Consider the following 24,923-nt stretch of genomic DNA (forward strand, 5'->3'; position numbering starts at 1 on the left):
CCTTTTGCTTGCTCCAGCTTTTCTTTTTTTTTTTTTTTTTTAAAGATTTTATTTATTTATTTGAGAGAGAGAATGAGAGAGAGCACATGAGAGGGGGAGGGTCAGAGGGAGAAGCAGGCTCCCTGCCGAGCAGGGAGCCCGATGCGGGACTCGATCCAGGGACTCCAAGATCATGACCTGAGCCGAAGGCAGTCGCTTAACCAACTGAGCCACCCAGGCGCCCCGCTTGCTCCAGCTTTTCTGTTGCTTCTTCCTACTCTACAGCCCACAGAGGAAGAGCTATCTGGGTAAAATCACTGTGGGGTTTCTTTTTTTAATGAAACACCAACGGTGTGTCATTTATAATATTCTTCATGTCATGCTTCCTCCTTATTCCTTATTTGGAGCCTGTCTTTGTTTTTGTGGTTTGTGAAAAACACAATCTGCTCTTGTGTTGCAACACAGTGCGAATGTTGCCTGGGAGCAATTTAACATGCGCCACTAACCAGCAGTCCCAAGACAGGAAGACATGCTGATGCTACTGCAGCGCAGCTCACCGTGCGCCCGGAGGCCCCTGTTCTGTTTCTGCTTCTTGCACTTGACACGGGTGACTTTGTAAAGAAAACAAAGTCAAGGTCATATAAAATTCTTGCCAAGAAAACTCTCAAGGAGCTTGGGTGCTCACACAGTCTGGCTTCATTTCTATTAAAAAAAAAATCTTATGAAATTGATCTTGGAATTCTCTTCCCTCTGATAGATTCATTTTTTCATTAATAAATTAATGAGCACAAATACTAACTGCATGCCTACACTGTGGAGCTATGGGCTAAGCAGTGCAGACTTATGCAGGAGTTTATACCTCTGCTCCTCACCCTGGAGGCTGCAAACCACTCACTTACAGCTCCTGCGGGAGAAGTGGTCCTCAGACCACCAGTACATGACCCGTACTCAGGTCTCCCAGGGCCAGGCTGGGGACCCCTCTGTGGAACTTAGCCTGAAACTCCCCTCCTAGGCTTGCTCTCCCAGCTGGCTGGCTTGTCTTCCCCAAGAGAATTTCCTTAGTCAATCACTTGCTCATGAATCCTCACATTGCTGTCTTTTTCTGGTCAACTCAACCTAAGACAGCTGTGGCAAAGAAGACAGAAAATAAAACAGTAAGCAAACAGATTATGAACTGAAACTGCAACATGGATGCTGAGAAGAAGCCAGGCCAGTGAAGGGCAAGGGAAAGAACATTCCAGGCATCAGGAATGGTTGTAGAAACCCCGTGGTTGAAAGACTGAAGGAGCCCCTGAGCCTGCAGGTGGTAGGGAGGCAGCAGGGGCGTGGAAGCCTTGGGAGAGGAGTGCTGCTCATGGCCTCCCTGAAGGCCCACAGGGAGTCTGTATTTTATTGAACTCTGGGTGATCTGCTATCTAGCTATAGTTTTAAAGAGATAAAAGCAAAAGTCCTAGAAGAGGAGGCTCAGTGATTGATTTTTCCTCTATTTTCTAGAAGAAGCATCAGAGTAAAATTCCTTGCACTCTACCATATTGAAACGCATCCAGATTGTACCCGGCCAGCACAACATGGACAGGTTGCTAGAAAGAGGGCTATCCTCTGGGATTTGACTTCAGTTTACAGATGGCCTACCTCTCTTGCCCTGGCCCCTCCACCAGCAAGCTTCCCGGAAACACCTCTATCTCTGCTAACTCATTCTTGAACCTATATCTCACAGTCTAGACCTCAATGGGTAATATCTTATTTAAGGTTATAAGATTCCAAGTGATGTATTCTGTTTCTAAATATATTTCTCTTAACTGTGAGGAATGTTTCCTGACTCCACACATTCTATTTGTTTTATGATGGCACAGACTTCCACCATATTCCCTGGTAGTTCTCAGCTTCCCAAGCAAGAGATTCTAGTTACTTGTCCTCAGACATATGACACCACTGTCCACTGTAGGCTGGCTTACATTCTACTTACAGGTACTTTTGAGGCTCAATGTGAAAACTTACTGAAGACTCAGGTTAACCCTATGAAGGGGACGTTTTCAATTAATATCACTGTACAATAATATACACTTCTTATTTTGTAGATTCATTTCTTAAAAACTGGACAGAGGCTATTTATCCTAACATAATCTAGCATTTCTCTGGTGACAGGTTCACGGTATACCATGTGATTTTTATCACCTAAGAGAAACATCTTTTCTTCTGAGATCTCCAGCCAGCTCCAATTGCTTCCTTCCACTCACAAATAAGAAAGATGAGCCTGGCAAGAATCACTCAGCATAATTTCCACAGTGAAGTCCTCCTTCTTACTTCCCTCTCCAGCTCCTCCATGTGCATAAAGCCCAGGCCACACGCACCACAGTCACTGGTTCCACTGGAAGATGCCTGTGTTTGTTCTTCCTCTGTGAGGACAGAGCCTTCCTCACCCTTGTGATGACTGAACAGGAAGAGCTCCTTGAACCCACAAAATGCCTCTTGTCATGGAAATCGCACTGAAAAAATCCCAGCACACTGGAGGGCAGGAGACCTGCCATGTTAGTTTTCTTTCTGCACATGAATGTTGGTGATGCACTCCAGACCACCTGTTTCACTTGTGTGATATCCCCCCCCTTCTATTTTTAGGAAGCACTGCAATGGTTTACTGGAGAAAAAAAGTGAAAAATATTGGTTCAAATGAAAGCTGGGCTCATCTCAGATTTTAATGCTGTATCTGTCATTGCTTCCGGTAGCATGATTCATGGATGCTGAGCTGTGCTGGATGTAAGGACCCTGCTTCCCAGCACATTCTCATCACCAACCCTTTGATGCAAAGGATACATCTCTTCTAACAAACTTTAGTGCTTGTCATTACTTTCTTTTTCTTATGGTATAATGATATGGTAAGAAGGAGATGATGTTTTTATGAGCATTGGTCAGGGTTACATGGTACCCCCAAGGTCTCAAGGCTGTCCATCAACAAATGAATGGATAAAGAAGATGTGGTATATATATATATATATACACAATGGGATATTACTCAGCCATCAAGAAAAATGAAATCTTGCCATTTGCAATGACATGGATGGAACTAGAGGATATTATGCTAAGCGAAATAAGTCAATCAGAGAAAGGCAATTATATGATCTCACTCATATGTGGAATTTAAGAAACAAAATAGAGAATCATAGGGGAAAAGAGGAAAAAATAAAACAAGATGAAATCAGAGAGGGAGACAAACAATAAGAGACTCTTAATCATAGGAAACAAACTGAGGGTTGCTGGAGTGGAGGTAGGTGGGGGGATGGGGTAACTGGGTGATAGACATGAAGGAAGGCACGTGATGCAATGAGTACTGGGTGTTATATAAGACTGATGAACCACTGACTTCTACCTCTGAAACCAATAATACAGTATATGTCAATTAATTGAATTTAAATAAAAATAAATAAATTGCCTGCCCCTGGAAAAAAAAAGTCTCAAGGCTAATCACAGAGGAAGTCTGCTTTACACACTTAATAAAGAGTCATCAGAACGTTGAGGTTAGTGGTGGCCTGGAGAAGAAATGTTTTCATAAACTATTGTGCAAATCTACATTACATGGATCTCTAAAGAATCCTGTCTGTACTGGATTTCATTCAAATGAGTATTACCAAAGATAAGTGGCCCTTCAGCTAGCTTGAGGAAACTTTATTAAAATACAATTGGGTTTAGGGCGCCTGGGTGGCTCAGTTGGTTAAGCGACTGCTTTCGGCTCAGGTCATGATCCTGGAGTCCCGGGATCGAGTCCCACATCGGGCTCCCTGCTTGGCAGGCAGTATGCTTCTCCCTCTGACCCTCCTCCCTCTCCTGCTCTCTGTCTCTCATTCTCTCTCTCTCAAATAAATAAATAAAAAAAAAAAATAAAAAAAAAATAAAAAAAATACAATTGGGTTTAGAATAAACATTTTGCTGGTATTTGTTCAAAACGGAGTATGGCAGAAATTCATCAGAAACCTGAGTCTTCTCTTCGCTGGTATTCAGACTACATTTACCCATGTTAGAAAGCATGTAGCTCAGAGCTACACGTACATATATCAAAGCTGATTTCATTACAAGAAATACAGTCTTAAAATGACAGAAGATTCCAATTCCCTGGCACGGATTCCCTCTATTAAGGCAGCTGTAGGTATGACAGGCCCCTCCTCACACACAACTGTGACTAGTGGCTCAGAAGTCCCAGTCAAGAAATCTGGCCAGCACAATGAAAAATTTAAGAAACCTTTTATTTATTTGACATATTAATTTGGTTTGATGCCCCCGCACTTTTATGTATTGAAAAGTATTTCAGAGGAATATGAAAAATGATCAGATTGTATTATTATGACAGATGGATTTATTATCTTGGTAGATTCTCTTCCCATCTAATGGCTATAATTACACACTCCACTGCCTTTTATTGATATATAAGATGAGAATATGTTAGATGAGAACACAAGAGATTGATTTTTATTTTTTAAGAAACAGGCCTTGAATTCCACATTTAAATGAGTTATCCTTGATACAGAAAATTAAAACAATAAATGGCATACTGTTATGCCAATCACGTTTATATTTCACAAAGTATTTTTGAACTTTTCTTTGGAAATTGTATTAAAATGCCCTCACTAGTGGAAAATATTTCATGAAAGTAAATTTAATTTCTAGATGAGTCAAACTTACTCATACAGCGCCCCTTTGAAGAATAAGGTGGTTGCTGCAGTTTGGGCAATACAAAATGAGTTATGACTATAAGGAGATAAACTATTCCTTTGTGTAAGTGATCCACATGTGGATCCAAAAGAAACTGGAATATCTAAATATATTTAATTACAGACTGTCCTAAGGGAGGAAAATGATAATTTAATTTCCCAATGCTATAAGCAAATATATGTCATATTATTTAAAGATAATTAATTTGATTAAAATTCTTAACCTAACTGCAAGCCATCTGTGGACATTTGAACATATTTTTTGTCTGAATCTAGTGATGCTGGAAAATGCACATCTAGTACTTCAGGTAATATCCTGGCAAGACTTCTTATATGACAGTGTCAGGAGGTAGGCATATCTTGTCTTCCAGAAACAACTGGAAAAAAAATTGTCAATACAGTTTTATAAAGGCTCTCAACATTGACCAAAGGCCAATAGTATTTGAAAAGTATTTACTTACCAGCCACTGCTGAAATCTGAGTAATTATAGTGGGGGTCTATGCTTGGCCCATGCAGTATTTCTGCTAGGGTGGGGCTAGCCATGGGAACTAGTCACTTCATTGTTGGAAGGGGCTTTATTGATTGGAAGTAGAGTGGAAAATCCATTCCCAGCTATGAATGAGAAAAGCCGAAAGCTCTCCCAACCTATGGCTATAGTCCTGGTTGGGTCAAATGGCAGATTGGGGGACAACCCAAGAATTTAACAGGGAACTCCTGAAAATGAAAACTAATAAGCTCTCTTCACATCCCTGGCTGACATGGTGGCTAACACCAAAAAGTCAGGAAGAGGAAAAAAGAAAACAACAACAAAACCAAGAAACAAGTGGAAAACAACAATCAAAATGGAAGACAGAAACCCAATCATATAAAAATTACATTTCACGCAAATGGACTAAATATTCCAATCAATTGACAGACTGTAAGACAATAAAAAAAGAAAAAAAAAAAAACAAGATCAACTACATGCTTCCTTTAAGAGATGTACTTTAACTTCTGAGACAAAAATTAATTCTAAGCAAAAAGATGGAAAAAGATGTATCACACAAACAGTAGTAATAAGGAAGTGGGAGTGGCTATATTAATGTCACACAAAATAGACCTGAAGACAAGAAATATTATTAGACATAAAGAGGAACATTTTATGATGATAAAATGGTCAATACTTCAGCAAGATACAATAATAATAATAGGGGCACCTGGGTGGCTCAGTAAGTTAAGCGTCTGACTCTTGGTTTCAGCTGAGGTCGTGACCTCATGGATCATGAGATCGAGTCCTGTGTCAGGCTCCACACTCAGCAGGGAGTCTGCTTGAAGATTCTCTCCCTCTGCCCTTCCCCCTGCTCTCTCTTTCTTTCTCCCTCTAAAATAAATTAATAAATCTTTAAAAAAATAATAAATGTGCATGCACTACCAATGGGGCCCCAGAATACATAAAGCACACACTGACAAAATTAATGGATTAGTCAGATAAACAGCAAGGACAAAAGACATGAACAACATAACATCATCAGCTAACTTGACCTAACAAACATTTATAGAATATTGCACACAATGACAAAATACACATTCTCTCCCAAGTGTGCATAGCACATTTCCTGGAACATATTATATGCTAGGCCCCATATCAAGTCTCAATAAATTTAAGAGTGAAATTATACAAACTATGTTCTTCAACCACATGAAATAAATGAGTAAATAATAAAAAAACATTGGGACACTTAAGGATATTTGAAAAATTAAACAATACTTTTATAAATAACCCATTAGTAAAATAAGAAATCACAATGGATATTAGAAAATATTTTGAAATATATTAAAAATGAAAACAACATATCAAAATTTGTATTTGAAACAGTGTTTGAGAGAAAGTTATAGCTTAAGAAATATATTTTATGAAGGGAAAAAAAATCTCAAATCAGTAACTAAGCCTCATGTAAAGAAACTAAAAAAAAGGCAAATTTAACCGAAAGGAAACAGAGAGAAGGTTATCATAAATATCTGAGTGAAAATCAGTGAAATGGAAAACCGAAAAGCAGGAGAACAATCAATGGAATCAGAAGTCAGCTACTTGAAAAGATCAACAAAATTTATAAACCTTCGGCTAGACTGACCAAAGAAGAAACAGAAAACCTTGAATTACCAAAAGTAGGCACGAAAGAGGAGACAACACCAACCATACAGAAAGTAAAAAGATTTAAATGGAATATTATAAAACAACTGTATGCCAGTAAATTATATAATTTGAATAAAATGAAAAAATTCCTAGAATGACACAAATTAATAAACTTGAGTCAAGAAGGAAGGAAAATCTTAAGATTTTCTTTAAAACAATAGACTGAAAACAATAAAGAAATCAGATCAGATCCGTAATCAAAACTCTTCCCACAAAGAATAGCCAAGACCAGATGTCTTCACTGATGACTTCTAATAGATATTAAAAACAAAAACAATACTATGCAGAATCTTTCAGAAAACAGAAAAGGGAACCCTTTCTAACTCATTCTATAAGGCCAGTATTACCCTGATACAAAAGCCAGGAAGAGATATTACAAGTAAAGAACCACAGACTAATTTCACTCATGGACACAAATATAAAAATTCTTAACAAATTATTAGTAAATAAAATTCAGCAATATTTAAAGAGGAGTACATATTATGACCAAGGGTGATTTATCCTCCAAAGTAAGGAGACTTTAATATCTGAAAATCAGTTAATGTAATAGATCATATTAATAGAATAAAGAACAAAAGAAAAAGCCCCCACATGATAATCCAAATAGAGAAAAAGCATTTGTCAAAATTAAACAACTATTTTTTATGAAAAAAAGACCAAATTGTTCAACAAAGTTGTGACTTTGTTGCCCTTCCCTTAAGAGGTAAGCTCTCTTCACATCCCTGGCTGTGAAGGGAACTTCCTACCCTTGATTAAGAGCATGAGCAACATTATCCTTCATCAGGAAAGTCTGAGCGCTTTCCTAAGATCAGGAGCAAGGCAAGGATGCCTCCTGCTCACCATTTCCCTTCAACATCATATTTGAGGTTCTAGCCAGTGCAATGAGGCAAACAAAGAAAATCAAACCCCAAATCCTCCTGCCCCAAATCTCTCAAAGGGAGACTAAAATATTTTTTATAATATTGTCGATTATTAACCATGAGAGACGATGGACTCTGAAAAACAAAGTGAGGGTTCTAGCGGGGTGGGGGGTGGGAGGATGGGTTAGCCTGGTGGTGGGTATTGAGGAGGGCACATTCTGCATGGAGCACTGGGTGTTATGCACAAACAATGAATCATGGAACACTTCATCTAAAACTAATGATGTAATGTATGGGGATTAACATAAGAATAAAAAAATTAAAAAAAAATATTGTCGATTATTTTCTGAATTATTTCTGTTTCCTCTGGGTCAACTTTTCTATTGTTGTTGTTTTGTCTCATTCATGCTTTTGAATTTTCTTCAAGTGTTGGTTGAGTCCTCCCCCTTTGCTCATTATTTATGAAAGGGGCACATGTCAGCGTTATACCACAATTGTGAAATTCTGTCTGTCTTGACAGGCTTCAAGTGTGTAATAGAAGGGCAGACTCCTGGTCTTGGGAAGACCCAGTTGCAGGCTCACGGCAGTGAGGAAGTGGTCTGTGACCACCCCAGCTCTGCCTCCTTGTGCTTTACCTGTGGACTCTGAAACAGCAGTTTACTGTAACACATACTTTTTTTTTTTTTAACAGCATCACCATTAGGAGGCAGGAGTCTGAAGTCAGCATGTCTCAGTTCCAAGAGCTGCCAGTACAGCCAACTGTGTGACCTTGGACACCTCCCAAGTTTCAGTGTCCTCGTGCACAGGGTGAGGCAGGATCAGCACCTGTGGCCCAGCGCTGCCATGTGGTTACATGACAGAGGGTGCACGAAGGGCCTGGCATAGACAGATGCTCCATCAGCAGGTCCTACCTTCCCCTTCCTTCCTGTGGTGAAGAAAATGCTCCCCCACCACCTTGGGCATTGTTTCTAAGTGATGACATTCCATGTGCTGTAGGATCCTGAAGGGTTGCACTATTACAAATAAATGGGTAATAATTGGCCTTTCAACATTTGATAAGCATCTCTAACAGCAGGAGGGCTGTTAGGCCTCTCTAGCCATGAACTTTGCTTACTTTATTTCATAGCTTTAAACTCAATTTTTCTATTTCATAGAACTGCTTTATTACCAGAGCCTGAAATCTCTGTTTGAGTTTTTCTGTGTGAAAAGGAGAAGTGGTTTCCTGCTGTCGGTGTTCCTGAAAGCTGAAGTTTTAGCTGTGGATTGGGCACTGGATGAAGCAGTGAACAAACATCAGGCAGGAGGCCCTGGGGCTGTGGAGCACCAGGCCCCAAATCGTGCACCCAGAGTGGCCTGAGTGTCCCCCCCCTCCCCGCCCCAGGGAGGCCTGTCTGGTCACACTGAGTGCAGCGACACTGTATGATGAGCAGCCACCTCTGCATTCCCGCAATCCCTCAGAGGCCCCCTGAGATCTCCCTATCTTATTTAGAGCCCCAACAATTCACCAGGAGTAGCAGCTTCCTCTTGGGTAGAGCAGGGCAAACCTCAGTTTCTGAGGCCTTTCCATAAAGATTTTGAAATTAGCTACAGAACCTACTCATATTAATACAACCTTGAGGGCTACCCAAAAACTCCACATGTTCTTGCAGAAATGTGCATCAGGTGAGCAAACCTCTCTGGATCAGAGATGTCTTCATTATAAATGCCAGGGATGAACCTCTCCAGGTAGAGTGATAAGAGGACAGGTAAGAGGCAGGTTGCCTGGTACACAGGAACTCTAGTGACAAGGACCCCTGCTTTTCACCAGCACAATGGCTTTCTGAAAATTGCAATTTTTAGGTAACAGTATCAATTTGCTATAGACCAAGTGAAATTATAGAATTCCCAGAAGTTAAATTCTTATTTTTTGTTGTTGTTTTGTCTGAAGTAATACTGCCTTCTGGGAAGAGCTCCAGATCAATATCTACTGTGTTTTCTGTTTAAGTCACAAAATAACTACAGCTGTTGTCACTCTGTTCAATTAGATGATCTTAAAAAAATATATGTCCAATAGGCCAAACATTTTTGCTCTGTGGTAGACTACAGACTACAATAATTGGTACCCAATTTGCTGGCACTTTCCTATACTGTCGTCCTAAAAAGTCCCTCCCACACTGGCTTTGGGCTTAGTCATGTATCTTTCTTTGGCCAATAAGACAATAACATGCATAACACAAGCAAAGACTTGGAAAGGTCTCGTATGCTGGGACTCACCCTCTCTTGCTGCTCCAGGAATCTCTAGCATGACTGCCATGTGATGGAGTAACCTGCTGGATGATTAGAGACATGAGGTCCAGTCACCTCGTCATCTCAGCCAGTGGCCAGACAGCATTCTCAGGCACAGCTGTGTAGCTGAGCAGCAGCCCCTACAGACTAGTGAGGGAAGCCAAGTGAGACTAGCAGAGCAAGAACCATCCAGCAAACACCCATTCCGGTGGTTGATGCTGAGAATCATGACCAAAATAAATAGTTGTGTTAAGCCATTAAGTTTTAGGGTATTTGTTATGCAGCAAATGCTAACTGATACATGCCCCTTTATTATTTCATGGAATAGAAAAACAATAAATCTTAGAACAGTTGCTGCATGCACGCTGACTCTTCTAGCTACTCATTAGTTTTTCTTCATAAAGACTGCCATGTCCCCACCATAAGAATGTTGCTGAGAAAATACCTTGTTTTTACAGAGTTCCTAATGGGCCATGCCAACCACTTTGGATGACTCCCTGGACTCCTCCATGGCTGTACTAAACAGCACTGAAGGAGTGACAGTCGCCACACTGTGTCTTGATTCCTTCCCCCAGACCTGTGCGAAGAGCCATTTCTTAGTCTGGGTTTGCCAACCAGAAAGTCTCATATGAGGCAGCCCAACTTTTTTTTTTTTATGTGCATATCTTTTTTATTGTTATGTTAATCACCATACATTACATCATTAGTTTTTGATGTAGTGTTCCATGATTCATTGTTTGTGCATAACACCCAGTGCTCCATGCAGAATGTGCCCTCTTTAATACCCATCACCAGGCTAACCCATCCTCCCACCCCCTCCCCTCTAGAACCCTCAGTTTGTTTTTCAGAATCCATCATCTCTCATGGTTCATCCCCCTCTGATTTCTCCCCCTTCATTCTTCCCTTCCTGCTATCTTCTTCTTTTTTTTTTTTTTTAACATATAATATATTATTTGTTTCAGAGGTACACATCTGTGATTCAACAGTCTTACACAATTCACAGCGCTCACCATAGCACATACCCCCCCAATGTCTATCACCCAGACACCCCATCCCTTCCACCCTCCACCACTCCAGCAACCCTCAGTTTGTTTCCTGAGATTAAGAATTCCTCACATCAGTGAGGTCGTATGATACATGTCTTTGTTTGCCTTATTTCGCTCAGCATAACACCCTCCAGTTCCATCCACATTGTTGCAAATGAGGCAGCCCAACTTTTAAACAACTTGTTGCACCGATGTCATTGGGTGTGCCCTTTCTGACTAAGGTACAAATGCCAGCATGTTCCACCTTACTGCCATCAGAGGTGACTATAAACATGTTACTACACAATAGACACTATAATCACAAGTAAAGATTCCAGCTGCTGTATCATTAAAGTTAACTGTTTCTGATGGGCTATTGCTACTGTTGCCAGGACAGGGAAACAAACTGGGTGGCAGAGCTCACTTCCCCAGAAACCTGCACTACCTGTCAAAGCCTTGGACTGACCTGGTAGAAAAGCTTGTTGTGCCAGCCACCCACCTCCTAGCATTTAATTTAAAAGACTGTCTCTAAGTGGGTTCTGGTCCTCTGCAGAGTTCCAAAAGCCACATCTATTGGCTGAGGTCATTGTGTGAAAACTGTTGCGAAAAAATGGATTCAGTAATCGACTGCCAAAAATGTAGATTAAGACATATTATGAAAAGAACATTTGCATTTAAATAATGGCTGTATTTATTTGCAAGCTCAATCTGAAGCCCATGCAAATCTTAAAGGAAAAGGAATACGATTCCTTTCAGTGTATTTCATTATGAAGTCACAGAACAGAAGTAGACTAAGGACTAAGAAGATGGGTTATTCACCTGTTCATCCTCACCTATCCTGGTGGAATGTAGTTATTCAAGGATATGGACTTTAAGTCAATGGATATAAGGAGAGGGAGGGAGGAATGAAGCCCACACAAGTGACAAAGTGGTGATGGAAACTTCCACAAATTTTTTTTACATTTTCAGTCTAGTAACTATCCCAAACTTTTAAATTCTGATAGATATTATATATTGGAGCTTATTTTCCAAATATTCCTAACAAAGCTGAAAATCCTCTGCTGACCAGCTTGACCATTTGGAAGCTTAGGGACATCTTTGCATAGGACAGGCCTGACCCCTTCCTTCCCATCATCTCTGAACAATGGCAAACTTCACTTAAGTATTTCTTCACTTCTAATGCTGTCCTGATTCTCTCACCATCTCTTATGACAGGTCCCAATAGGTTCTGTGAATCTAGTTTGGTCCTAGCCCCATGCCCTTCCCCCTCCCCCATCTCCCCACTCTGTCCCACTGTCCCACTTTGCAGCCATAGCAGCTTCTGAAAACTCGAATCTGACCCCAGCCTTCCTGCCTGAAACCCCTCTGGGTTTCCACACCCATGACACCCATCAAGGTGCCTAGCAGTGTGGCCTATGAGGTGCAGCAAGCAGCATCCCTATGGCTGAGGGTGGGCCTGGACTCTCTAGTCTCAGGCCACTCCCCTCAATATAGTGTTCCTTCTTGATGTTGTTACCTGTCCTTCCTCTTGTAGACATCTGGGTCTGTGACCTCACCTAAATTCCAGCCTCCCTTTGAAGGCTGGTATGGTCCTCAGTTATGGTCCTGTCTCCCGACTTCCATGATCCATAAGTCTTAGCAACTGTAATCAGTTACTGTTCTCTGCATCCTAGGTTGGATGCCTCTGTGCTTTTTCTGCTTATGCTGTCCCCTTGGACCAGGGTTCTCCGACCACCTCCCCATGAGCCTTTTTGTTCATAGTCTCGTTCTCCTCCTCAAGATGTAGTGCAGGGGGTGCTTCCTCTGTGATGACTCCTGACCCCTCACGTTATACTTGGAGTCCCATCTCCTAATCCTTTGCATGCTCTCAGAGCAGGATTGGTACTCTACCATCATAACTCCTGTGTTTTGTGAAAAGTGCACTTTTGTATATTTGCTTCCTGAACTTCATGCAGGTCAAGAGACATTTATACTTCTGCATTTAGCAATACCCTCAGGCCTTGGAAAAGAATGGACACATGACAGAGCCTTGTGAATAGAAGCCAAAGTACTTCTTACAGCTTTCTAAAAACTTTGGCATTGCCAGAGCCTGTTCCCCTTAACAGGTGTCACCAGAAGATGTGAAGGTCTGCTCTGATGGCCTTTCCTATAACTTGACTTCTCTGGACTCCCTGCCAGTTGGTTTTCATGGGTTCCATTCACAGGAATCGCTACAAAACATTTCCCATTTCTGAATTTCCTTTCTAATTAAAACCATCTCTTTCCAGCTGCTTCTGGTTCTCATTGCACCTCCAGGCCTGATGCTTCTGGTTTCCTTGGCTGCATGTCCAAAGTGCACGTTTCAAAGCATGTAATACAAATGCCCTTACTTGCCCCCCAGTCTACTGAAGAAGTGACTCTTGAAACAACTCAACTCATCTTCCCTTTAGGCTAGCATTCCTACTATTTTTTCCAGCAGATTTAGCTATACCAACGATCCCTTAGTAGAAACTTTGAAATGCCAAATTAAGGAAACTGCTTGTGGCAGCAAAAACTCTTCTCAAATTGTCCCCACACATGCCTTTCTAGCCTCATGTGGCCCTAGGACCCTGTGTCCCTCTCTCACCTTGATCACTTTTGCCAATGACCCCTCCATCCCAAGTGGGGGTGTTAGCAGGAATCCCCAACTGACTTCTGGTGCTGGCAACCCTTTAGTCCACCAGTAGCCCCATTCTCATGGCCATTACCTTGGGTCATCTCTGCCAGCATCCCTGCTGAAGCCCCTACTGGGTGTTGGTCACCTAGTCTTTCTCCACTTCATTTTCAATGGATATTTAACAATGTTTCAGTTTCTCTGCATTTTTGCACACTAGTTGCATTCCCTAACTTTTGCCAGGCACTCATGAGTCCCCACCCAATCCCCATGTCCCGTTCTCAAAGGCTCATGATAAATACATCCTCTGACCTCCAGCTCCTGGAATTCCTCCTCCTCCTCCACGTCATAGGAGAGGGTGTGGATCTTGATGTCATCAGCCGAGAGGTCAATGAACTTCCCATCAGGGTACTCCAGACTCTCTTTGGTGGGTGACCGGTCCTCAATGAAGGTAGTCTCACAACAGTCGGCAGCCACGCCATCCCCCCAAGAGCGCAGCACACCCTCTGAGTAGAGAATGATGTTGGGTCGGAAATGGGACTCCACAGACTGCTGAAGTGTGTTGGGGTCCAGCAGTTGCTGGACTGGCTCATTCCTGCTGCCATCCAGGCTGGCTGGTGCTGCGCTGCCCACCACCCGGCAGCTCTGGTACTGTGGCGCTGGGTAAACGGACACCAGGCCATCTCTGTTCTCGGCCATGAAGTTTCTTGTGTTAATTAAGCCATTCCTCTTACCAGCATCACTGATTTTACTGTGCACCAGCATGCTCTTCTGTTCAATTATGCCATCCATGGTTCTCTCCCTCCCCAACTGGGCGTCAGGCTGGTGGGCCGCACTCCAAGGTCACACTTGCCTCATGGGACCCATTTCTCCTGGAGGAGGAGGAAACAGAGATGAGACAAGAAAATCACACCTGAAAAAAAATCTAATCACCCAGACCCTTGCTGTTTCAGCATGTACTGGTCAGCTGATATGCACAGAAGCTGGGGGGGTGGGTTGCCAGATGATATTCTAGTCCTACCTATTCTACCAATTTTTAAAAGGCTCTATCAGGGCAGCCAGTCAGAGAAAGCCAGAAATTAATTACTCACATCCCTATAAAGTCTTTGCTTCCAAATAAAGGAGACTCTGCAGAAATTGGAACCACTGCAGCTCTAGAGAAACCTGTGATTGCCATTAAACATCTTGAAATCATGGGTAAATCCAATCACATTAGCATTGGGCCAGTCCACAGGGAAAATAAGGCTATAAATCTGCAATGGGGATCAACTCTTCCTGGGTCCATGGCTATTCATTTGAGCAGAAAACATACACCCAAGGAAGAAAAGGTTTAAAATAATGTCCCACACAGATTTAGAAGATAAATGACAAGAAAACCCATGCCATTAGGTCTGTATATAGACAAAATTTCCAAACTAAGGAAACACTCACATGTACATTCTAATGTATGTATTAACATTAGCTCAATGCTCACACACGCCTACTGGCCTTCCAACATGGTCCCAGGAATTGAACTAGAAGTTCCCCTGCCTTAATGGTACTCAACTTAGAGAAAAATCCACATATATGGGATACAATTAAAAAGCCCTCTAAATTGTTTCTCCCTAGATCACGTTCCTTTCTAGGGTTTTGAATGTTCAAAAAAAAAAAAAAAGGAGGGAAAGAAAAAGATACCAAAGATTAAGATTTTAGAGATAATGCATTTCCTTGCACAGCAAAGGAAACCACCAACAAATAAAAAGACAATCTACTGAATGGGAGAAGATATTTGCAAATGATATATCTGATAAAAATATATATCTGATAAGAGGTTAATATCCAAAATATATGAAGAACTTACACAACTCAACACCAAACAAAACAAAACAAAATAAAAAAAAAACACAACAATCTGATTAAAAAATGGGCAGAGGACCTAAATAGACATTTTTCTAAAAAAGACATACAGATGGCAAACAGACACATGAAAGATGATCAACATCACCCATCATCAGGGAAATGTAAATCAAAACTATGGTAACATATCATCTCATACCAGTCAGAATAGCTAGTATCAAAAAGATAAGTAATAACAAGTGTTGGTGAGGATGTGGAGAAAAATAAAGCCTCATGCACTGTTGGTGGGAATATAAATTGGTGCAGCCACATGGAAAACAGTATGGTGGTTCCTCAAAAAATTAAAGATAAAAATACCATATGATCCAAATGCCAAATACTACTGGGTATTTACCCAAAGAAAATGAAAACACTAATTTGAAAAGGTATATGCACTCCTATGGTTTTTTTTTTTAATGTTTTATTTATTTATTCATGAAAGTCAGAGAGAGAGAGGCAGAGGCAGAGGGAGAAGCAGGCTCCCCGCCTAGCAGGGAGCCCGATGTGGGACTCGATCCCAGGACCCTGGGATCATGACCTGAGCTGAAGGCAGACGCTTAACCATCTGAGCCACCCAGGCGCCCCTGCACCCCTATGTTTATTGCAACATTATTTACAATAGCCAAGAATTGAAGCAACCCAAGTGTTCATCAATAGATGAATGTATAAAGATGTGTTATATGTATATATATGTGTATGTGCATATATATGTGTGTGTATGTGTGTATACACATATATAATGGAATATTACTCAGCCATAAGAAGAATGAGATCTTGCTATTTATGACAACATGGATGGACCTGGGGATTAGGGGGCACAATCTTCCAGTTATAAAATACATAAGTCACGGGGATGAAAAGTATAGTAATAATGTTGTAGGGTGACTGATGGTGACTACAATTCATCATGGTGAACACTGAATAATGCATAGATTTGTTCAATCACTATGTTGTACACCTAAAACTAACATAGTATGTCAACTATGGTTAAATAAGAAATAAAAATACTTTAAAAAATGTTAAATAAAATAATTTAAAAGCATTTGAGTAATTTTCCTATAAGGAAAAAAATTAATGATGACTTAAAGACAACCTTTTCTCAAGATTTATAAATGCTTAGATTTTTCCTAACAACAACAAAAAGAATGAATTTCCCCAAGTATTTGCAAGTTAGTAAGTAGTAAGTTTGCAAGTTAGTAGTTAGTAGCTATTATGTATGAATTATATATGTACATAAGTACATATTATATATATACATATAACACATCTTTATACACTCATCTATTGATGAACACTTGGGTTGCTTCAATTCTTGGCTACTGTAAATAATGTTGCAATAAACATAGAGGTGCATACGCCTTTTCAAATTAGTGTTTTCATTTTCTTTGGGTAAATACCCAGTAGTATTTGGCATTTGGATCATATGGTATGATTCATATATAATAGCTACTTTGCAAGTTAGTAGCTATCATGTATGAAAACTTTCCATCTTGGGGACTTTGAGTACTCTGGCTTTCTATGAGATTTCAGAATTTTCTGATATCCTAACTGCTTTATTTGGTGGTAGCTATAAGAATTTAACATTTCAGACCAACCAAGAAATAGAGAGGTCTCCTTTGTGACTAACTGGAAAATAACACTTTAGTAGAACTGACAAATGACTAGTCAAACTACAGCATATGCACGGAGAGATGGTGGGTATTGTTTACGTGATACTGTGTCAGATTTTAGAGAGGTCAAAAACACCCTGCCACCTCTGCTGATGTGGCACTAAGAAATACTTAGCTCTGGAGACACATTTACAATCTGAGAGCTAAAACCATTAATTAAACTATTTGGACAAGATCTTTTGAGCACTTGCAACATGCAAGGCACAACTTGTGTCAGCATCATCTCTGGGACTGATCATCTTCCAAGCTAGCGCATTATGCTCATTGAGGTGTTTCTGGTCCAAACCCTCAACTTCTCTAATCTTCTCCTTCTACAGAGAAGCCACTGGGTTAATCTCAGAATTGGGCCCTTTGTACAGTTTGTGACTGCCAGATGTACTACCAAGCTTAGAATAATCTTGAAGTGTTGTTGGGTTTCTCAGATTGAGCTCCTTCTCCTCAAATCTAAGTATCTTACAAAAGACATGTGGTTGCATCTGTTCAAAGCCCACCTCTTCAATGGAGTCACATGCTCTTGCCCAGTCAGAAGGACCTCCCCCTTTTCTGGTGTGTTCTACAGTTTCTGTTATGGGTCCTATTGTTTCCTTCTCTGCAAACATGACAGCTGCTAATGTCAACATCCTCCTCCAGCCCCTGCCCCTGCTCCGGTCCCGGAGCTGCTTGAGACTAAAAAAACCGATATTACCTTTTCCCTTTCTAACACCCAGTATGCAGTAAGTATTCAATGAACTGTTGAAATAACGTCTCAAGTGTTATGTAATTAGAATAATCCCCACTTAGTGACCTCCTTGAGCTGCACAAGCCCCAAATGTGAATCTGATATTACAGCATCTGGAGGCAGGCACAGCTTAGGTCTCTGAGGTGCTGTCCACAGTTTGACACCTAAAGAGTCAGCTGAAACCTGGCAGCATCAGCACCACCTGGAAGTTCGTTAGAAAGGTGGAATCTTCAATACACCTGGAACCACTGATTCAGAATCTGCATTTCAACACCACAGAAAATGATGATTCTGAACATAAAGTTGAGGGGCCCTGTTCTATGGTATAGAGTGCAAGTTTTGGCCTGTTGCACTAGTTGGCTCCATTGTACAATGGATAATTTACTATCTTTTAAAAAAAATCTTCAAATAAATATATCAAACATGCTTAAAGAACTTTCATTTTCTTCTTGAAGTAAATTTTTCCAACTTTGAGCATCGTAAGTTATGATTACATTGGAATGAAAGAGGCTGAAATCGGTGGAATCTTATCTTTATCACTTGCAGCATCCTTCAATATCTCTTTAGACACAGACCAGCTTATTATATATATTGTATTTCACTTCATAATTCCTATTAGCTCGTTTCCTCTGTGTTCACTTCTACCCTGTCCTCCCTGATAGCAGATTTCTGCCAGCCGGAGTTCAGCAGCTCAGAGATAACATGGAGAGAAAATGCTGCTACTCATTGGGGTAATCCACCAGCCTCTTCCCCACTGCTTTCTGGAGTCCTACCCAGGGACTGTGCTATTCTTCCCAGGCTCCTTACAACAGACATATATTTATATAATATCAGTGGTTATATTGTGTAACAAATAATGTTTTGCTTATTCTGTGTTTTTTTTTTCTCAGTCCATGATATTCAGAACCAATGGCTGTCTCCCACTTGACCCTTTATTTGCTTAAATAGCCTCGACTATGTCTTGGATGCCGCCTCCTGTTGACAAAACTCTTGCTGGAATGCATCAATGGCCAAGCTCCCAATTTCGATCTCTGGGTGAAGTCTTGGAGGCTGTTTCTGTGAGTGCAGCACTGGAAGCTGGTTGGAGGGCATCACCAGTCAGTTACGCTGCACCTGTTGCTTTTACAGTGCTGGCAGGTGGGGGGGCCTCCATGCCTGTGACCCCCAGTTACTCCTCCTTCCCTGGTTCTTGCTATCTGTACCAGTGCTTAAAGAACCCTCATGTTCACAACTTTGGATGAATACCAGGCAGATAAGAAAACTGGTATGATCCAGCAATTGCACTACTAAGTATTTATCCAAAGGATACAAACATAGTGATTTGAAGGGGCATGTGCACCCCAATGTTTATAGCATCCATGTCCACAACAGTCCAAATATGGAAAGAGCCCAGATGTTCATCGACTGATGAATGGATAAAGATGTGGTATATATGTACAATGGAATATATTACTCAGCCATCAGAAAGGATGAAAACATGTTATTTGCAATGATGTGAATGGAACCAGAGAGCATAATGCTAAGTGAAATAAGTCAGTCAGAGAAAAACAAATACCATATGATTTCACTCATATGTGGAATTTAAGAAACAAAACATAAGCATAGGGGAAGGGAAAGAAAAATAAAAAAAGATAAAAATTGAGAGGGAATCAGATAAAGGGCTAGTATCCAAAATCTATAAAGAACTCATCAAACTCAACACCCAAAGAACAAAGAATCCAATCAAGAAATGGGCAGAAGACATGAACAGACATTTTTCCAAAGAAAACATCCAAATGGCCAACAGACACATGAAAAAGTGCTCAATATCGCTCGGCATCAGAGAAATCCAAATCAAAACCTCAATGAGATACCACCTCACACCAGTCAGAATGGCTAAAATTAACAAGTCAGGAAATGACAGATGTTGGTGGGGATGTGGAGAAAGGGAAACCCTCCTACACTGTTGGTGGGAATGCAAGCTGGTGCAGCCACTCTGGAAAACTGTATGGAGGTTCCTCAAAAAATTGAAAATAGAGCTACCATATGATCCAGCAATTGCACTACTGGGTATTTACCCCAAAGATACAAAAGTAGGGATCCGAAGGGGTACGTGCACCCCGATGTTTATAGCAGCAATGTCCACAATAGCCGAACTGTGGAAAGAGCCAAGATGCCCATCGACAGATGACTGGATAAAGAAGAGGTGGTATATATATACAATGGAATATTATGCAGCCATCAAAAGGAATGAGATCTTGCCATTTTCAACGACGTGGATGGAACTGGAGGGTATTATGTTGAGTGAAATAAGTCAAACAGAGAAAGACATGTATCATATGACCTCACTGATATGAGGAATTCTTAATCGCAGGAAACAAACTGAGGGTTGCTGGAGTGGGGGGTGGGGTGGGAGGGATAGGGTGACTGGGTGATAGACACTGGGGAGGGTATGTGCTCTGGTAAGCACTGTGAATTGTGCAAGACTGTTGAATCTCAGATCTGTACCTCTGAAACAAATAATGCAATATATGTTAAGAAAAAAAAAGAAGAAGAAGAAGGTAGCGGGAGGGGAAGAATGAAGCGGGGGAAATTGGAGGGGTAGACGAACCATGAGAGACGATGGACTCTGAAAAACAAACAGGGTTCTAGAGGGGAGGGGGGTGGGAGGATGGGTTAGCCTGATGGTGGGTATTGAGGAGGGCACATTCTGCATGGAGCACTGGGTGTTATGCACAATGAATCATGGAACACTTCATCTAAAATTAATGATGTAATGTATGGGGATTAACATAAGAATAAAAAAAATTGAGAGGGAGTTAAACCATAAGAGATGTTGAACTCTAGGAAACAAACTGAGGGTTGCTGGAGGGGAGGTGGGTGGAGGGATGGGGTAACTGAGTGATGGGCATTAAGGAGGGCACTTGAAGTAATGAGCACTGGGTTTTATATGCAACTGATGAATCACTAAATTCTACCTCTAAAACAAACAAGCAAATAAAGTTTAAAAAAGGAAAAAGAAAATGGTGAATCTAAGTAATCCAAGCCACTACAGTCCCTTCTATTTAGGATCAGAATATCACTTCTGATATTTCATATCAAAGTACATGGTCTTCCAAGAGATAAATTTTATGGCTCAAATAAATAATTTTAGTGAAGAAAAAAAAAGGAAAACTGATAGAGATTGTGAAAAAGAAAAAAAAAACAGAGAGTAGGTATCCAACATCTATACAAATTTCATATAATATAGAAACAGGATTTTCTTACTTTGAGACTGTCATGCTATAAAGAGAACTATACTAAGAGCCAGGAACCAGGGATTTAGCCACAGCTTTGCTACTAAATATCTGTGTAAACTTGGGCAGGTTGCTTATGAAAGTGGAATTATTAATAAAGTAGTTAAGCAAGAGAAACTTTAAGGTCCCTTTCAGCGCCATGATTTGTACCTCTTGGCCCATGAGTCTTGGGTTTTATGAGATTAGACAGAGCTTTTCAACAAGGTGGTGAAAAAATCTCACATTGATCATAATAGCCTAGGTTTCAGTTTAATAAAATAGATATTTATCATTTGTTATTGTAAAACACCATGTTAGGTGCTTGCTGGAGATAGAATGATGAGTTTCTAATAGTAAAGGTCCAATCAATGAAAAGGTAAGCAATGACATAAACTGCTGTAATAGTGGCTAGATAATGAACATACCAGAAAATCATGCCAATGTGAAACTGGAATCTGATATTTCAAAATAAGCTAAAAGCAATTAAGAAAAGGATAGATATTATGAGAGAACAACATATAGCAGAACTGGGGAAAAATCAGAAGCAATGTAATTTGAGAATAGAAAGAGATGTGATCAGAGAGGGAGACAAACCATGAGAGACTCTGAACTCTGGGAAACAAACTGAAGGTTACAGAAGGAGGTAGGGTGAGGGGATGAGGTAACCTGGTGATGGGTATTAAGGAGGGCACGTGTTATGATGAGCACTGGGTGTTATACACAACCAATGAATCATTGAACACTACATCAAAAACTAATGATATATTATATGTTGGCTAACTGAACATAAAAAAAAAGGGAGATTGAACAGAACTTGGGAAAGAATTCGAAAGAAAGTAATTTCAGAAATCAAGGCTAAAAGGCAAGGGAAGCAAGGGCAAAAATGAACTATTGGGACTACATCAAGATAAAAAGCTTTTGTACAGCAAAAGAAACAGTCAACAAAACCAAAAGACAACCAACAGAATGGGAGAAGATATTTACGAATAACATATCAGATAAAGAGCTAGTATCCAAAATCTATAAAGAACTTCTTAAACTCAACACCCAAAGAACAAATGACCCAATCAAGAAATGGGCAGAAGACATGAACAGACATTTTTCCAAAGAAGATCCAAATGGCCAACAGACACATGAAAAAGTGCTCAACATCACTCGGCATCAGGGAAATCCAAATCAAAACCTCAATGAGATACCACCTCACACCAGTCAGAATGGCTAAAATTAACAAGTCAGGAAACGACAGATGTTGGTGGGGATGTGGAGAAAGGGAAACCCTCCTACACTGTTGGTGGGAATGCAAGCTCATGCATCCACTTGGAAAACAGTATGGAGGTTCCTCAAAAAGTTGAAAATAGAGCTACCGTACAACCCAGCAATTGCACTACTGGGTATTTACCCCAAAGATACAAATGTAGGGATCCGAAGGGATACATGCACCTCAATGTTTATAGCAGCAATGGCCAGAATAGCCAAACTGTGGAAAGAGCCAAGATGTCCATCGACAGATGAATGGCTATAGAAGATGTGGTATATATATACAATGGAATATTATGCAGCCATCAAAAGGAATGAAATCTTGCCATTTGCAAGGACGTGGATGGAACTGGAGGGTATTATGCTGAGCGAAATAAGTCAATCAGAGAAAGATATGTATCATATGACCTCACTGATATGAGGAATTCTTAATCTCAGGAAACAAACTGAGGGTTGCTGGAGTGGTGGGGGGTTGGAGGGATGGGGCAGCTGGGTGATAGACACTGGGGAGGGTATGTGCTATGGTGAGCGCTGTGAGTTGTGTAAGACTGTTGAATCACAGATGTGTACCTCTGAAACAAATAATATATTATATGTTAAAAAAAAAAGGAGAAGAAGAAGATAGCAGGAGGGGAAGAATGAAGGGGGCAGAAACTGGAGGGGGAGATGAACAATGAGAGACTATGGACTCTGAGAAACAAACTGAGGGTTCTAGAGGGGAGGGGGTGGGGGGATGGGTTAGCCTGGTGATGGGTATTAAAGAGGGCACATTCTGCATGGAGCACTCGGTGTTGTATGTAAACAATGAATCATGAACACTACATCGAAAACTAATGATGTAATGTATGGTGATTAACATAACATAATAAAAAAATACAATAATAAGTAAGATTAATGGTAGAGTAAAGGAAAAACAAATGGGTAATAAAAGATTAGAAAATTAAAAAAAAAATCAAGGCTAAACCAGAAGGGACACAGGAGTGAAAAAGCACAGTGGGTCATACCTTAAAAGAAACATAACATGTAAAATAGAAAAATGTGTTAAATTTGAAAAACATTAATATTTCAATTTATATGAAATTCTAGAGCAGACAAAGTGTTGTATTGTAGAAGCAAAAGAAATGTTTGACTCAGGTTGGGAAGGGCTCTGTCATGGACAGGGCAAGGGAAAGGTCCTCAGGTAATGTACACACTCTACATCTTGGGGGAGCAGAGGTTCCAAAGCAAATGGAACTGTAACACTAAAGATGTACATTTCCCTGTGTGCATTTGAAGTGCCGAAAACATTATGAAAGAAAGTAGCAAATAAAGAATAAAGATAAAAAAAGCAGGTATGTATATAAAAGGAGACTTTAGAGGAGCAAACAAACAATGGATAAGAGCAAATACTAAAAGTATGATTTAAGAAAATTTTTCTGTAATTAATGTTGAAAGGGTACACTAAGTACCTGGGAAAACTGACCCAGAATGACCAAATCCAATATAAATTATAGTAAATCTACCAAACTTTAAAGGAAAACAGACAAACATAAAAACACCTTTGGTTATCCAGGAATTAAGAAACAAAACAATGTGAGTCACTAAAAAGAATAAGAAAACCAGATTATCATTAGACTTGTCAATAAAAATGCTTAATCACAGAAGCCTGTGGAGCAAGGCACTGAAGATACTCACTAAAACGTGGTCACGGATTTTATACCTAGTCACACTGACCTCCAAGTATAGGTAAACTAACACAAAGAACTAGAAAAATGCCATTCACAGGAGATCTTCCTATGGAATCTAAATGAATATAAGCTACAATGAAATAATCAGACAAGTGTTATATAAGGGCTGGTAGTTGCTGATGGCTGCTAGCAGGACAAAAATAAAGACAATTACATGCCTTCTGATGACAATGCATGCTGTCACCCATGATAAAGGAAATTTTCAGCTTTTAATGCCTTCGGGCCCTGCTCCTGGGCTCCCAGGGAAGCTATACTTTAACATTTACCAAGGTCAAAATGACTTGGCAAAACCTCAAAGCATGGGCTCTGTTTCTGCCCTAAGCACACATTGTACATCTGCTTCATTAAAAAAATAACCAAAGCGGGGTGGGAGGATGGGTTAGCCTGGTGGTGGGTATTGAGGAGGGCACATTCTGCATGGAGCACTGGGTGTTGTGCACAAACAATGAATCATGGAACACTTCATCTAAAACTAATGATGTAATGTATGGGGATTAACATAAGAATAATAATAAAAAAATAACCAAAAAGAAGTATTCCAAACACAAAGACAAGAAAAACAAAAAAACCTTTCCTGGTCACTGTAAGATTAGAGTCCTATGTCCTTGCACATACTAAAAACATAAGATAAAGTCTATGATTTTCTGGAATGTCCTCTGTCATGATAATTTGTAACTCCTTATATAAACAAAAACAAAAACATATATAGCCCTGCACCAAATATTACTTCCCTGGGGCACTTTCTTCTTTGTGAAGATTGTGTATCCCAGGCAGCTGTCCTCACTTG

At 40.3% G+C, this 24,923-nt stretch overlaps 1 protein-coding gene across 2 annotated transcripts in view; it reads right to left on the reverse strand.

Annotated features, from left to right (window-relative positions):
• Positions 1-24,923, reverse strand: part of SYNDIG1 (synapse differentiation inducing 1) — a 183,843-nt gene that overhangs the window by 80,911 nt on the left and 78,009 nt on the right. For both annotated transcript variants that reach the window (XM_054509985.2, XM_054509986.2), the window contains exon 2: positions 13,948-14,507. In XM_054509985.2, the coding sequence (XP_054365960.1) occupies positions 13,948-14,427 (480 nt within the window). In that variant the 5' untranslated portion in view covers positions 14,428-14,507. The remainder of the gene's footprint in view (positions 1-13,947; positions 14,508-24,923) is intronic.

Source organism: Mirounga angustirostris, unplaced genomic scaffold (genome assembly GCF_029215605.1).
Source record: "Mirounga angustirostris isolate CCGP_5_RB_7025 unplaced genomic scaffold, mMirAng1.0.hap1 SCAF_10, whole genome shotgun sequence".
Taxonomy (NCBI): domain Eukaryota; kingdom Metazoa; phylum Chordata; class Mammalia; order Carnivora; family Phocidae; genus Mirounga; species Mirounga angustirostris.